Source organism: Moschus berezovskii, chromosome 7 (genome assembly GCF_049115385.1).
Source record: "Moschus berezovskii isolate FMDL1 chromosome 7, NW_MosBer_1.0, whole genome shotgun sequence".
Taxonomy (NCBI): Eukaryota; Metazoa; Chordata; class Mammalia; order Artiodactyla; family Moschidae; genus Moschus; species Moschus berezovskii.
This window is the reverse complement of record NC_142466.1, coordinates 54,076,065-54,091,006: the sequence shown is the minus strand read 5'-3', so window position 1 is coordinate 54,091,006 and position 14,942 is coordinate 54,076,065. Positions and strand designations below refer to the sequence as shown.

Genomic DNA, 14,942 nt, shown 5'->3' with positions numbered 1-14,942 from the left:
ACGAAGTTGTTCACAAAACCCACCAAAGTACTGCCAGCCCAAGGCAGGGATAGGTACATCTTTACCTTGCCCTGGAATACTACAGACCACATGCCCCACCTTGCCCTTGCCCTTGCCTTGAATTATTCTGAGTCTCCTGTCTGGACAAAGGGGTGGAGTAATCTACAGGACAGATGACCTGTTTTATCAGGCAGGACAGTCATTTTTTGCCTTCTTTAATGGGCTTCCCAGGTGGCTCAATGGTAAAGAATCTGCCTGCCAATGCAGGAGATGCAGGAGACACAAGTTTGATCCCTGGGTCCAGAAGATCCCCTGGAGAAGGGAATGGCAATCCACTCCAATATTCTTGCCTGGGAAATCCCATGGACAGAGGAGCCTGGCAGGCTACAGTCCATGGGGTCCCAAAGAGTCAGAAAAGACTAAGTGACTGAGCACACATGCATGTGCCTTCTTCACCACTTGTTCTCTCCAGCAAACTGGCATGCAGTTTGTCAAAGGGAAAAATCAGCACCTACTGTCTAAGAGTGCCAGTCCTTAGATGGGGGAGGCATGGTTAAATTATTCACCAAGATTGAAGTGAAACAGGCCAACTAACTTAATGTGTCTTCGGTCCCCTTCTCCTAACAAGAATGCTTGAAAGTTGAAATGATTTTTAACAAAGGGGTCAAAAAATTCCAGAGGGCAGATTAACTTTGACCTTCACTAATTAAAAAATAAATACATAAGATGTAACATTAACTTTTCCCCTCAAGACAGCCCAAATTGACGCACTTGGGTCAAAATGCCAATGTGGTCTGGACACAACGTGAGGCAGAATGTGCCATAGTTTGGTGGAAGATTCAGTTGAAGTAAAGGGACTCATTATTAAAATGTGGTGGGCTGTGTGAGAACCACATCTCACATTTGTATCTGTGTCACTACATAGACAGCACACCGTGATGTCACAGAACTTTGATCACCAGAGACAATGAGGGGTCAATGCAGTGGTTCTCTACTTGGAGGCTCAGAATAGCCTGTGGGGCCACTACCAATGCCCATGCCCAGAACCATTCCCAGAGGTCTGGGGAAGAACCTGGACATCCAAAGTGTTTTAAAAGTTAGCTCAGTTATTCTACTGTTCAGCCAACCTTAAAAATACTAAATAATACCAATCTCTTTACCTATTTTACAGATAGGCAACTTGAGCCCAAAGAAGTTATTTTCTGAGAGTCACCCAATTATTTGACAAAGCTAGTTTTTTAACTCAAGATCCTTAGGATTCTCCGTCAATTCTTTGTCTTCTCTGTCTTGTGTGCCTGGTACAGACTGTAGTAGATGTTTTGAAAAGAAGCTAGTTACTGTATGTTTCTAGTTCCTTTCTTAAAGAAATGAAGTGAAAGTCGCTCAGTCATGTCCAACTCTTTGAGACCTCATGGACTATACAGTCCATGGAATTCTCCAGGCAAGAATACTAGAGTGGGTAGCCTTTCCCTTCTGCAGGGGATCTTCCCAACCGAGGGATCAAACCCAGGTCTCCTGCATTGCAGGCGGATTCTTTACCACCTGAGCCTCAAGGGAAATCCAGTTCCTTTCTAAGGGTTTTGAAAACTTTTTGGTATAATATAAGATCACTGGTATTCAGAGAAGGCAATGGCACCCCACTCCAGTACTCTTACCTGGAAAATCCTGTGGACGGAGGAGCCTGGTAGTCTGCAGTCCATGGGGTTGCTACGAGTCAGACATGACTGACCGACTTCACTTCCACTCATTGGAGAAGGAACTGGTAACCCATTCCAGTGTTCTCGCCTGGAGAATCCCAGGGACAGGGGAGCCTGGTGGGCTGCCGTCTCTGGGGTCGCACAGAGTCGGACATGACTGAAGCGACTTAGCAGCAGCAGCAGTATTTGTTGAGGTTAATTGAACTCAAAAGCTGTGAGCACAAAGAGTTCTTCATAAAATTATATCCTAGGTTAATGGAACTATTATCTAAGACCTTCCCAGTATGTTTGGTGTTCTGTCCCTAATTCTCAGGCTTGACAAAGCCCAGTGAAACAGCAGTGAAACCAGCATCTCTCTTACTTTATATAGAGAGAAACTGTGTCTCAGAAAGAAGGCTTGTGCTAAGCTGACAGTGAGTGAAGGAGTTGCCTTCCTCTCTTCTCTACACCGGGCCACATCCTGCCAAACTGCATGCCCCTAACCGCCACTCCTGGGGGTTAAATGATCTAGCAGTTCATTCAGATGCCTCATAAAATCAGAACGCGGGGACAAAAGAAGTTTCCAAAATACTGAACCCCTGGTTTAGGCATTTTCTTACTAGACTAGGTTCCAGGCAACTTTAAAACCAACTAATATAATATTGGAAAATTTAAAAAAAATTAAAATAAAAAAACTGACTTAGCAATAATAAGCTGGTCTGACAGCAGATGTTGGGCCCTTTCTCAAAGACTCTTCATATCTGGGGCTGAGACTGTTAAATTATTTAGAGAAAGAAGCAGTGCTGGACTTAATTAGAATCTTATTTGCTTACTAATCATCTCTTCCAATTAATGCTGAGCTGACTTTAGGACCAGGTAAGTATAACCTAATTAAGGACTTGTATTTAAACTTCTCAAGTCACCTACATAATTCTCTTCAGGTTTTCCCTTGATATTCACTCTGCTTATTAGATCAAGTTGAGCCCCTTATTACAGTCTTCATAATTTAGAGAATTATTCCTATGCCTCATTTTCACACTTAGAGCTCTAAGTATTGAGTCAGCTAGGATGCAGTCTTTCTTTTCTGAGCATTAAGGTGAGGATGTGAGAGGGAATAGGTGAGATTGAAGAGATATAATACTCAGTGTGTGTCTGGGGAAGGGCATGCTGTCAGCAGCATGACATCTACAACCTTATACTCTTAAAATGCTTTAGGATTAAATCTTCTTGTCTTAAAATTGTCTTTCTTTGCATTATGGAGATTTGATATGAGACTCATCGATTGACATTCACAAAATATATTAAATAAATCCCAGTACAAAACAAAATGCCTCATCACTGGACTATAGCTAACTAAGCAGCTTTGTATAGCATGGTGTAGTTTTTGAGGGGTTTTGTAATTGCTCTGTTGCTTTCCATTTTCCACCTTGAAATTTCTAGACTATTGAGATTATTAGCAGTACCTTTGGAAAACCTTTCAGAAACTGGGAATAAAGCTGCTGCTGCTACTGCTGCTAAGTCACTTCAGTCGTGTCCGACTCTGTGTGACCCCATAGACGGAAGCCCACCGGGCTCCCCCATCCCTGGGATTCTCCAGGCAAGAACACTGGAATGGGTTGCCATTTCCTTCTCCAATGAGTGAAAGTGAAGTCACTCAGTCATGTCTGACTTGTAGCGACCCCATGGACTGCAGCCTACCAGGCTCCTCCGTCCATGGGATTTTCTAGGCAAGAGTACTGGAGTGGCTTGCCATTGCCTTCTCCGGGAATAAAGCTAGAATGTATCATTTAAACTTCTGATCTTAATCATAGACCTATAGAGAAGTTAGAACTAACCTTCCTCAAGAAACCCATCTTGCTCTAGTAAATTTTACACGAAAGCAATTCTGGCAGAAAATTTGCAGAGTACCCCCTACAACTAGGTCAGATGCTCAGTGAAGTTTTATATTATTTCTAAACCTTTAGTTTTGGCTTATCAGCATCAATCACCTGGAGCACCTGTTATCTAATATTGAAGAATCCTAAAAGCAATATAGAAAAGATTACAATGGCATTTTCACTCCCAAAATTTTGTGAGTCACTCAAACAAAAACTCCTCTAACAGTGACACCTTACATTTGCATTCCAAATATTTTCTTTCTAGGGATCTTTCTTTCTAGTGGTTCAGCTCGCACATTAAAGCACTGTAAGCATTAAACACTTGGTGTAAAACCAAAAGCTCCATGGACTTGGAAAGCTGATATCAGCAAAATTGTCTCATGAGTCTGATGCAACATATTCTCCTTGGCCACAACTTTAATTAAAACTACTCATTTAAAATGGGGCTACAGAGAATTTGAAAAGGAAAAGATGCTTGTCACAGTTCTCAATCGAAGGAAAATGGGGCAAATTTCCCACTACATGCTCAGAAGAAACACATTAAAAATACTATTAAAATAGGTTTAGCTGTAGTAGTTCCATTACTCAGAGAAAGTACTACTGAAATATATCAATGGATTATTTCTCAGTATTGAAGATGGTTTCTCAGTGAGGGTTAGAAAGATTTGCCATTTACCATTTCCTAAAGTGTAACCAGATGTATTGTCCTGTAGTTATTTTACCTTTTCATTTAAAAGCTGGGCAAAATGATGTAAGTAAAAATTTAGTTTAAAACCAGAGACAAATTACTCCACAATGGGTCAAGTTCAGAATTCTAAAGAAGATTATTATTATTTCTAATTAAACAGGCCCAGCCTATTCTAAGTAGTGATGGCTGCTTCTCCACTCAGCGTTCACCACCCTGGGTGTTTTGAAGAGAAGAATGCTGTCTGATCCGTGGCACCTCTGTGATTTCCCTCTGAGTTTAATGCAGTGAGGCCGTAGTAAAATTGAGTTCTGCTTTGACAAGTGAATAAGTATCGTTTCTAGTGATGGAGCAGGTTAGAGTGGCTTTAGAAAAAACTGCAGTGAAATCACCTGCCAAACAAACAACCAAAAAAACTTAACTGGAAAAAGCAAAAACTCAAAATTTTTAGTTACCAAAGCCCTCTGCCACTCAAACAAAACAAAAATTAATTTGCTGTTATAGACTTACTCACAAAATTTCATTTGTAAGTTTGTGGTTTGGAATTCAAAGTGTTCTTATGAAAATCATGCTTGTTTGCATTGGCCTCCAAAGCACCTAGGACTAGATCAAATAGTATAATTTCAAATGGAACTAACTTCTGTTTTACATAGTGCTTTCTTTAGATACTCTTCTTAATATTAGCTCATCACACGGGCTGTTGTCTCCTGTCAGGCAGGGACACTAATGATGTTAGTACAGGTGTGGATAACTCATTTGAGCTCAGTTTATTTCTAGGAATTAAAATTAGGGAACTAAAGGCATGAAGGAGAAGGATAGGATTGGTGGCCGCAGACATAGGTAGCAGTTTTCCTGTGGATAGGTACTTTTTATAACTTGTACCAGTCACTCCCCAGATAACTCACAAAGGGCTACGTTGAAAGGTACATTAAAGAGCTAAAGGCAAGTTATGTAGTCGTGTGGTGCAAAAGTCATTTGTGAGTGCCTATAGTCTAATTTCCATGTGTTGGTTTTCCTTCCAGGTCTTTCCCACAATTTACTCTTTAGTGTTCTGTGTGGTGTTCCGGATTACCCTCATTTCACAAGAGAGGGTCTCAAACTGATCAGAGGACTTACAATGCCAGTGTCTGATACTTGAGTGTGTTGCTGCACGTGATTGTGCTTAGTCGCTCAGTTGTATCCGACTCTTGGCGACCCCATGGACTGTAGCCCCCCAGGCTCTTCTGTCCATAGGGATTCTCCAGACGAGAATACTAGAGTGGGTTGCCATGCCCTCCTCCAGGGAAACCTGTAAATGGAAGCATGCATCACTGCATCAGAGTACTGCCCAGGTCACAGAATTTAGTATACATGTTAGGAAGATTTCTGGTTATTTGTAAGGTGACCCCTTAGCAATTAATGACTTCACAAGTGGACAGTCAAAATTGCTTACCTTGATAGCCAAAATAGCTCCTAATTTCTAATCACATTGACCATTTAGCAGGAATGAATTAATCGCTCTGGGTACAACCATTTATGAACCTGAAACTGCTGATTTTGGTAGAAGAATTAACTGTTATATTTTTAATACAGTTCCAGGAGAGGTTACTGAATAACATGATTTTTATGGGTATAAGAATATAATTTAAAAATTGAAATCTCCACGTAATCATAAAATATCCTTTTATCCCTTACTTTTAATTACCCTCTTATCCCTAAACTGTTTCCTTGAGCTGCTAAACAAAAACATGACAAAAGGTAATGGATTGATTCATTTAAATACTTCCATTTTAAAGATCTTTTATTCTCCAAGAGAAGGACAAAATAAATCTAAAATAACCGGCCAACATTAAAGGGACAGGGACACCTAGTATTTGTGTTATTTATCAGCTTCTAGATAATCAGGGGTGGGCTGATAGATAACAAAAATAATGTAGTTAATCATGGATTCCATTGTATAAGAATTAGTCCAGGTGAAAAAGAATCAGGTAGTTGGAATTGAGTAGCTTATTAATGACTGCACTTTCCTATTTCTCATGTCCTGAGTAATTTTCCAGTTTTTCCACTATTCTTCTCTTTTATTTTTATGTAAAATATTAAAGTGTTCTTTCTTGCCTTTGGCCCAGTGATAAACACAAGACACACCACTTAGAATCTCTGGTCTGGGAAAAAATTGTAATCCTTTCTACTCATGTGGTCCCTTTTGGGAGCTAGTTAAAAATGCAAAACCTCAAGTCCCACCTCAGACCTACTGAATAAGAACCTGAATTTTTGAGGTTCCCCCAGATGAGTTTTGCATGTTAAAGTTTGAGAAGCCCAGGTCAACCTAGAGTTTCCACTGTAACAGTAGCTTTAATAATGGATTAGGTGAGTGGTTAACTAGTAGACAACTATTAATAATTCTGATGTCCCAGTCACTTGCCTTCCCTGGGTCGCAGTGTCCTCATCCATAAGGCAGAAGAACTGAAACAGATGATTTCTAGTTCCCATGATTGCTAAGATATTTCCAAACTCCTTATTTCTGTGATTGTAGCTACATCATAGCCAGGAAAGAAAGGATTATCCAAAATCATAGATCAGGTGACACATGATCCCTCCCCTCACATATCTTGCAAATTGGGAGATAAAACTGACACATGTAAAATATCTATGTATATTATACTGAGTTTGACTGAGAGTTGTTCTGTGTCAACATGAGCTTGCATTCTAAGGAAAAGTCAATAAGAGTCTTTGAAAGACAAGAATGATTTATGTAGATGAAAGGGGAGAAACTGAGTTTTCTAGGACTTGAGGAATAGCATTAACCAAATACAGAAAAAAGTGGGGGAAATGCCTCTAAATAAGTAGAGTAAGGCCAGATTGTGGAGATCACGGCAGGCAGAATGGGAGTTTACATATGATGTAACCCTTTGAATTGAAAAATCGTATTATTAAAAAGGTATTGGGGATAGGAGTCACCTGTTGGTGTCTCATTGAGAACACAGGGTTAGAAAAGCCATTAGGACTGTTGCCATGACACATACTGACATCCTAGTAAGAGCATTTATTTTTAAAATAGCAACTAAAGCAATAGAGGGAAAGGCCTGGTTGACAGCACGATTTGATTGAAAAATGGGTCATTAGAACTCACAGACCGCTTGGTTAGAGGTGAAGGCAAAGGAGAAGTAAGGAGAGAAAAGGCATTTATGTTTCTGAGGTCAAGAGTAAGGACCTGGTGTCAGAGAGACCTGGAGTGTGAATCCACACACAGCATATATGTGCCTGGAACACAAGGGATTTGGTTATAGATTTGGGGTGTTTTTCTCAGTAGTTAAGAAATTGAGAGCCAGGCAAAATATGGAAAGAGAGTTTATAAACAAAAGGACCTTACACAGGCCTTCATTTCTTCTTCTGTAAGATAGAGAGCTAGGGAGAAGGTGATCTAAGGTCATTCATTCATCTCCACTGGAGCACTTATTAACTGGGTAACAAGTGTTTTGTGATCATAAACAAGCTTTTCTTAGTTTCCTAACTAGGAAAAAGATTAATCTAGTTCAAAAGGAATTTTAAAATATTCACTAAATTGGTAGTTTTCCAGTGAACTGTTCATGTGATCAGTACATTTTGTTCCTTATTGGTAAGTTGCATATATAACGTTAGAAGCTCCAAAGTGGATTTTTTACCAAGTGAGACTTATTCCTAAAAACATATATGAGTTATTCTTACTAATTACTGTAAATAATTGAACTCCAGAATGCATTATTTAGCTAGGTTAAGCCTATGAAAATTATACAGTCTCTGTAGTGATTTAGTATGACTGTAATTTTCCAGTTTTTCCTCCATTCTTCTCTTTTATTTTTATGGAAAATATTAAAGTGTTCTTTCTTGCTTTTGGCCCAGTGATAAACACAAGACACACCACTTAGAATCTCTGGTCTGGGAAAAAGTTGTAATCCTTTCTACTCGTGTGGTCTCTTTTGGGAGCTAGTTAAAAATGCAAAACCTCAAGTCCCACCTCAGACCTTCTGAATAAGAACCTGAATTTTTGAGGTTCCCCTAGATGAGTTTTGCATGTTAAAGTTTGAGAAGCCCAGGTCAACCTAGAGTTTCCACTGTAACAGTAGCTTTAATAATGGATTAGGTGAGTGGTTAACTAGTAGATAACTATTAATAATTCTGATGCCCCAGTCACTTGCCTTCCCTGGGTCTCTTCACATTGAGTTAGTAATGTAGGTGTGACTGTTCCCAGATACTCCCTGTGGCTCAGAATCTCACATTATTTACCTGGCTAAATGAAACATGCAGGTGGGGACATTCAGTGAGGTATCTTGAAGTTCAAAAAGCAATAATCCTAATCACAAGCCTAAAACTACTATTTAGGCTTGGAAGGGGCATATAATTTTAGAAGAATCTTTATACTTAAATGTCTTTCTATATTTAGAAGTGTAATTTATATCTCACCATAGAAGAATATGGATCCTTGTTTTTTTGAAGGAATAAGAGAGTGATGTTGAGATATCAAGTAATTGAATAACTGGAAACACAGTTTTTTAGCATCTCCCATACAGAACATTCTAGGTTTATATAGTTTTGAAGCCTTCTGAATCTCAGTTCTACTTTATTTGACTAAGTATCCCTTTCTAGAATTGGTCAAAATTATATAAATTTAATCTAGTAAAGCTCCCAAATTATGACTACTTAAGTAGCGTAAATTCAGTGTATAGGCACAGAAAACATAGCATCCATTATATAGGTAGCCTTCTTATAAACAGTCACTCAATGAGATAACAAATATAACAATGATAATTTTTAAAACTTTTATTTAAGAAACATTTATATTTGCTTGTACCACTGCAATACCCTCTCTCCAGTCCCAAGGTTCCTATTTCACACATTATAAACTCTAGTTAAATTCTGTTGATAAAAGTGATAAAATTCTATTAATATAATGTACTTAGCTAAAATTGCCAACCTTTACTCTCCATTATGGAATTAATTTTTGCTATGTAGATCAAATCAATATAAAATCAGCTTGTTAAATTCTAATACTTCTTTGTATGTCTAGTATATGTGCAATAAATGGTAAACTCTAGCTCTTTGGTATTTCTTGATGATGCAGCTTAATTTATCAAGCTACTTTCCTATTTTGTATGTTTTTGCCTCACATTTCAGCTAAATATACTTAAAATATACTTTAACAAAAGAATAACATATAATTTTTGAGATTTTTATTGTAATGGGATCTCCCAGATCCAAAAAATACTACAATAAATTGTCATGTTTTGGATACCTATATGTCAGGAAGCAATAATCAGAACTGTACATGGAACAACAGACTGGTTCCAAATAGAAAAAGGAGTACGTCAAGGCTGTATATTGTCACCCTGCTTATTTAACTCATATGCAGAGTACATCATGAGGAACGCTGGGTTGGAAGAAGCACAAGCTGGAATCAAGATTGCTGGGAGAAATATCAATAACCTCAGATATGCAGATGACACCACCCTTATGGCAGAAAGTGAAGAGGAACTCAAAAGCCTCTTGATGAAAGTGAAAGAGGAGAGTGAAAAGGTTGGCTTGAAGCTCAACATTCAGAAAACAAAGATCATGGCATCTGGTCCCATCACTTCATGGGAAATAGATGGAAAAACAGTGGAAACAGTGTCAGATTTTATTTTTCTGGGCTCCAAAATCACTGCGGATGCTGATTGCAGCCATGAAATTAAAAGACGCTTACTCCTTGAAAGGAAAGTTATGACCAACCTTGATAGTATATTAAAAAGCAGAGACACTACTTTGCCAACAAATGTCCGTCTAGTCAAGGCTATGGTTTTTCCCATGGTCATGTATGGATGTGAGAGTTGGACTGTGAAGAAAGCTGATCGCCGAAGAATTGATGCTTTTGAACTGTGGTGCTGGAGGAGACTCTTGAGAGTCCCTTGGACTGCAAGGAGATCCAACCAGTCCATTCTAAAGGAGATCAGTCCTGGGTGTTCATTGGAAGGACTGATGCTAAAGCTGAAACTCCAATACTTTGGCCACCTCATGAGACAAGTTGACTCACTGGAAAAGACTCTGATGCTGGGAAAGGTTGGGGGCGGGAGGAGAAGGGGACGACGGAGAATGAGATGGCTGGATGGCATCACCGACTCTGTGGACATGAGTTTAGGTGAACTCCGGGAGTTGGTGATGGACAGGGGGGCCTGGCGTGCTGTGATTCATGGGGTCGCAGGGAGTCGGACACGACTGAGCGACTGAACTGAACTGAACTGGATACCTGTATGTAGTTATACATCTAAAAGCATGTTTGTATGAAAACATGCAAGTCTATTCTTTTTGTTATGCAGCTTCAACATTAATATTTAACAAATTCCAAAATTAATACTTTTGTCTCACACACAATATGTTGACTTTAGAATACTTTAATTCTCATTATTGCTTCCTGATTTATATTCTATATTATCCAGCTCTTTATTCTGTCACTTTCCACCATAAATTAGACACTATTATCATTTTATATTTTACAACCAACGCTTTTTAAGATTTACTCTGTTTACACTAATATCTTCATTTACTACTCTTTCTTGTATCCCAGATCATCCATCTGGTTTCATATAACTTCTGCCTGCTCCATGTATTATAAAATGTCCTTCAGTGAAGTCTACTAGAGGTAAATACTCGGTTTAGTAGTCTGAAAATGTCTGTAAAATGATCTTATTTTGGAAAGATACTTTTTGTTGAATTCTACAGACAAATAATTTCTCTTTGCACACTGAAGACACTGTTCTTGCATCCATTGTTGCTGTTGGAAATAAGCCTTCAGTCTAATAACTGTTTCTCTGTAGGTGATCAGTATTTCTTTTCTAGCTCCTTTTGAATGCTTCTCCCACCCTGACCCTTTGGTGTTCTCTATGACTGATGTATGCATGGGGTTTCTTTTTAGTTATCCTGCTTCAGATTCATTGAACTTCTTGAATCTGAGAATTGGAATCTTTTAGTGATTCTGAGAAATTCCCTGCCGATATCTCTTCAAGTATTGTATCTTGTTATCTCTTTTATTTCTATCTAGAATTCTGATTACCTCCTATAAAATTACCACATTTTCTTCTGTGTTTCCAATTCTCCAGTTTTTCTAGGCTGCATCTGGTTTATTTCTATCTATAGATCAGTCCTGGGTATTCATTCGAAGGACTGATATTGAAGCTGAAGCTCCAATACTTTGGCCACCTGATGTAAAGAGCTGACTCATTTGAAAAGACCCTGATGCTGGGAAAGATTGAGGGCAGGAGGAGAAGGAGACAACAGAGGATGAGATGGTTGGATGGCATCACTGATACAATGGACATGGGTTTGGGAGGACTCCAGGAGTTGATGATGGACAGGGAGGCCTGGCGTGCTGCAGTTCATGGGGGCGCAAAGAGACATGACTGAGTGACTGAACTGAACTGAAGTGATAGTTAGAATGTCTGATTTTATAGTTGCATTTATCCATTGTATTTCTCATTTAAATTTTTACATTTTAGTTTCTAGAAGTTCTGTTTTTTACTCTTTTTCAAATGTATGTGATCATTTTTTATAATCTTTTTCTTTATTCATATATTCAGCTTTCTCATTTATGTTCTTAACATATTAAATGTAGCCATTTTATATTCTCTGTCAGAGCATTTTACTGTCTTTGAGGATCTTACATGTGTCTTTTGGTTCTCATTCATGTTGCTTTATCTCCTTATTTAATTTGTAATATTTTTTACAATGAAATGCATATTTTCCCAAGAGAATTACTTGAGACCTGGATTGATGATGCATTCCTCCACAAATAATTTGCATGTGCAAAAAATTTGCCAGTTATCTGGAGCCATTACTCCACTTACATTAAATACTCTGATGTTTCTCAGACCACACTGAGAATGTGGATGTAAACCAAAATCTGTATGAGGGCCTGCTTTTGTTTATAAATAACCAGAGGAGAATTTTTTCCCATCTACTGAGAATCAAGGTTGCAGCAGGCAAGTTTCTTGCTCTCTTCTTCTGACTTTATTTTCCTTCCTTACATTTGAGAGTAGAGCTCTTTGAAGTATCTCAGCTTTATGTGGGGTCTCTCCTTATGCTCCCCATACTGCATTAAGCTATTAAAACAGCTGCTCAGGGTCTTCCAGGGTTTAGGAGAAAGCCTCAAGGCCAAAGCTTCCTTTGGTATTCCTTCTGAGATTCCAGTTTCTACTTTGTTTAGGTATCTGAATATTCTTTTTTCATGGCAGCTTAGGAATGCATTGCAAAAGGCTTTTCAGTGCATTTGCCAAGTATTCTAGCTGTTTCCAGATAGGAATGAAATCTTTATCTAATTAAACAAAGATCTAAATGAGAATATTTATATAATTTTTAAAAAAGATATATAACATGACAGTTGAACAGTCATGTCTGATTCTTTGAGACCCCATGGACTCCTTTGAGACCCTCCAGGCTCCTCTGTCCATGTCATTCTCCAGGCAATAATACTGGGATGGGTAGCCTTTCCCTTCTCGAAAGATGTTCTGGACCCAGGGATAGAACCTGGGTCTCCGGTATTGCAGGCAGATTCTTTACCACCTAAACCATATGGAAAGTCCATCTAAATGTTTAGTTTTATATATATATATTTGTCATTGTATGTGTTTATAGAACTTTATTTACATATACTTACAATAACTTTATTTCTATTTGCATATGTAAATACCTTAATATCTGCTATGCACTCTAATATTTTCAACTATTCTGTAAAAATAATTGGCATGACTTTTGTCACTTTTCTTTGAAAGATAAAGCAAACATTTGGTATGCAGTTAATTTAGGTTTAAGTAAATGTAATCAGCTGTTACCATATTTAAACATTCTCGTTACATTATGTAGAACTGTAGAATTTTTCAAAACCTACCAAAATAATAGGGTCACAGAAAGTCATATATAGGTCCAGTTGTTATAAAGGGTTTACTTATATTGAAAATGGTAGCAACATTTGAACTGTTGCACAAATGTTAAAGGTTAAATATAAATATGATTTCCTTTGAACAAAGAAGTCATCCTGGGGAAAGTTGTGTTTATATTGCATTTTAGAAAGTTGAATAATTTTAAAATCGATAGTCATTGAGAATTTCAAAAAAAACCTGTTAAAAATGGTGAATCTCTTTATCTAATGAAGATCTTCAGTAAAGCAATTGATTTGCCCCGTTTAAAAAAAAATCTTATCTCTACAAGACATTTTCTTCAATATCATTGCAATCAGTAAAGACAAGCAGCTGCAGCCACCCTGCCCTGCCTCCCTAATCAATGGTCATTCTTTTTCTAGTATGTACGAGTATCTTTTGATACAAAACCTGATCTCCTCCTACACCTGATGACCAAGGAATGGCAGTTGGAGCTTCCCAAGCTTCTCATCTCAGTGCATGGGGGCCTGCAGAACTTTGAACTCCAGCCAAAACTCAAGCAAGTCTTTGGAAAAGGTCTCATCAAAGCAGCCATGACAACCGGAGCATGGATATTCACTGGAGGAGTTAACACAGGTAATTGGAAGTGGGACAGAGAAGGACAACATAAGATCACAAGAATGTTGTGACTAAGATCACTTTCTTCTAAGGTTAAATACGTTTGCATTTCCTCACCTCATCCCCTACCCCTTTATGTCCACAGTTGCTGGTTATTGCTCCTTTCAGTGAGTCTCACTCCTTCCTCTACCTGAGTGATAACTGTACTGTCATTTCTCCACCAAGAATTACTTACACTTAAAACACAGACTGGGATACTTGACAATATAGAATTTATAAACATGACTGATGGAATTTGACAGGTTATTTTCAATACCTCAAATTGCCAAATAAGCATCCAATATTTTTTTTAAGGGATAACTTTTGCTCTAGATTGGAGATTCCATACCTGTTCTTTAAGTGATTTTAAGTTTGATGCAAGGAGCTTTAATTTTTGCAAAATGCCCTTTCCATCTAGGATGACAGCAAACTGTGGAGTAGTATGTGTTTATCATTTAAACTATTTCGTTGAATCAACTCTGCACCAACAGAACATATCCCACTCTGAAGTCCAAGTAGTTTTTTCTACCTGCCAAATGAGTTTCTATATTGTGATCCAGGGAGGCTGTCAAATCGGTTCTTACAAAGCCACTTAGAGTTAAGTGCTTATCTGCAGAACATTATGAATGTGCATTTGATAATGGGATGGATGCCTGTAAATTGTTTTGACATGTTTCCCCAGAGTGAATCAGAAGTGCCAATTGGAAGAGACAGGTATTGCTGCAGTAAGTTAATTCAGACTTGTTTTAAGACTCAAAGCCTGCCCACGTGGACACATTTGAAGTTAATGGGAGATTCTGAACATAACCATGGACCAACTAGTTTTAAATAAAAATGTTATCTCAATGTTGTTTAGACATTTGTCTGTGGTTTAGATCGGGGTTCCCAATCCCTGGGCCATGGACTGCCTGTTAGGAATCAGGCCGCGGAACAAGAGGTGAGCAGCAGGCAAGCTTCATCTGTGGCTTCCCATCACTCCCCATCACTTGCATTGCTGCCTGCACCATCTCTCTCTCCCCAGCCCCATCCCTCTCTGTGGAAAACTTGTCTTCCGCCAAAACTGTCTCTGGTGCCAAAAAGGTTGGGGACCGCTGGTTTAGATGATGTTTAAGTGAGACCTGCACTCAGAATTCTTCTCCATATCTAGAATTTGTGAACATTCAGCCCACAACAACATAGGTGCATGCTG

At 38.5% G+C, this 14,942-nt stretch overlaps 1 protein-coding gene across 7 annotated transcripts in view; it reads left to right on the top strand.

The window, feature by feature from the left end:
* The window catches only part of TRPM3 (transient receptor potential cation channel subfamily M member 3), a 974,199-nt gene that overhangs the window by 680,618 nt on the left and 278,639 nt on the right, over window positions 1-14,942 (top strand). For all 7 annotated transcript variants that reach the window (XM_088837934.1, XM_088837932.1, XM_088837936.1 and 4 more), the window contains exon 4: window positions 13,519-13,732. In XM_088837934.1, coding sequence (XP_088694060.1) covers window positions 13,519-13,732 — 214 coding nt within the window. The remainder of the gene's footprint in view (window positions 1-13,518; window positions 13,733-14,942) is intronic.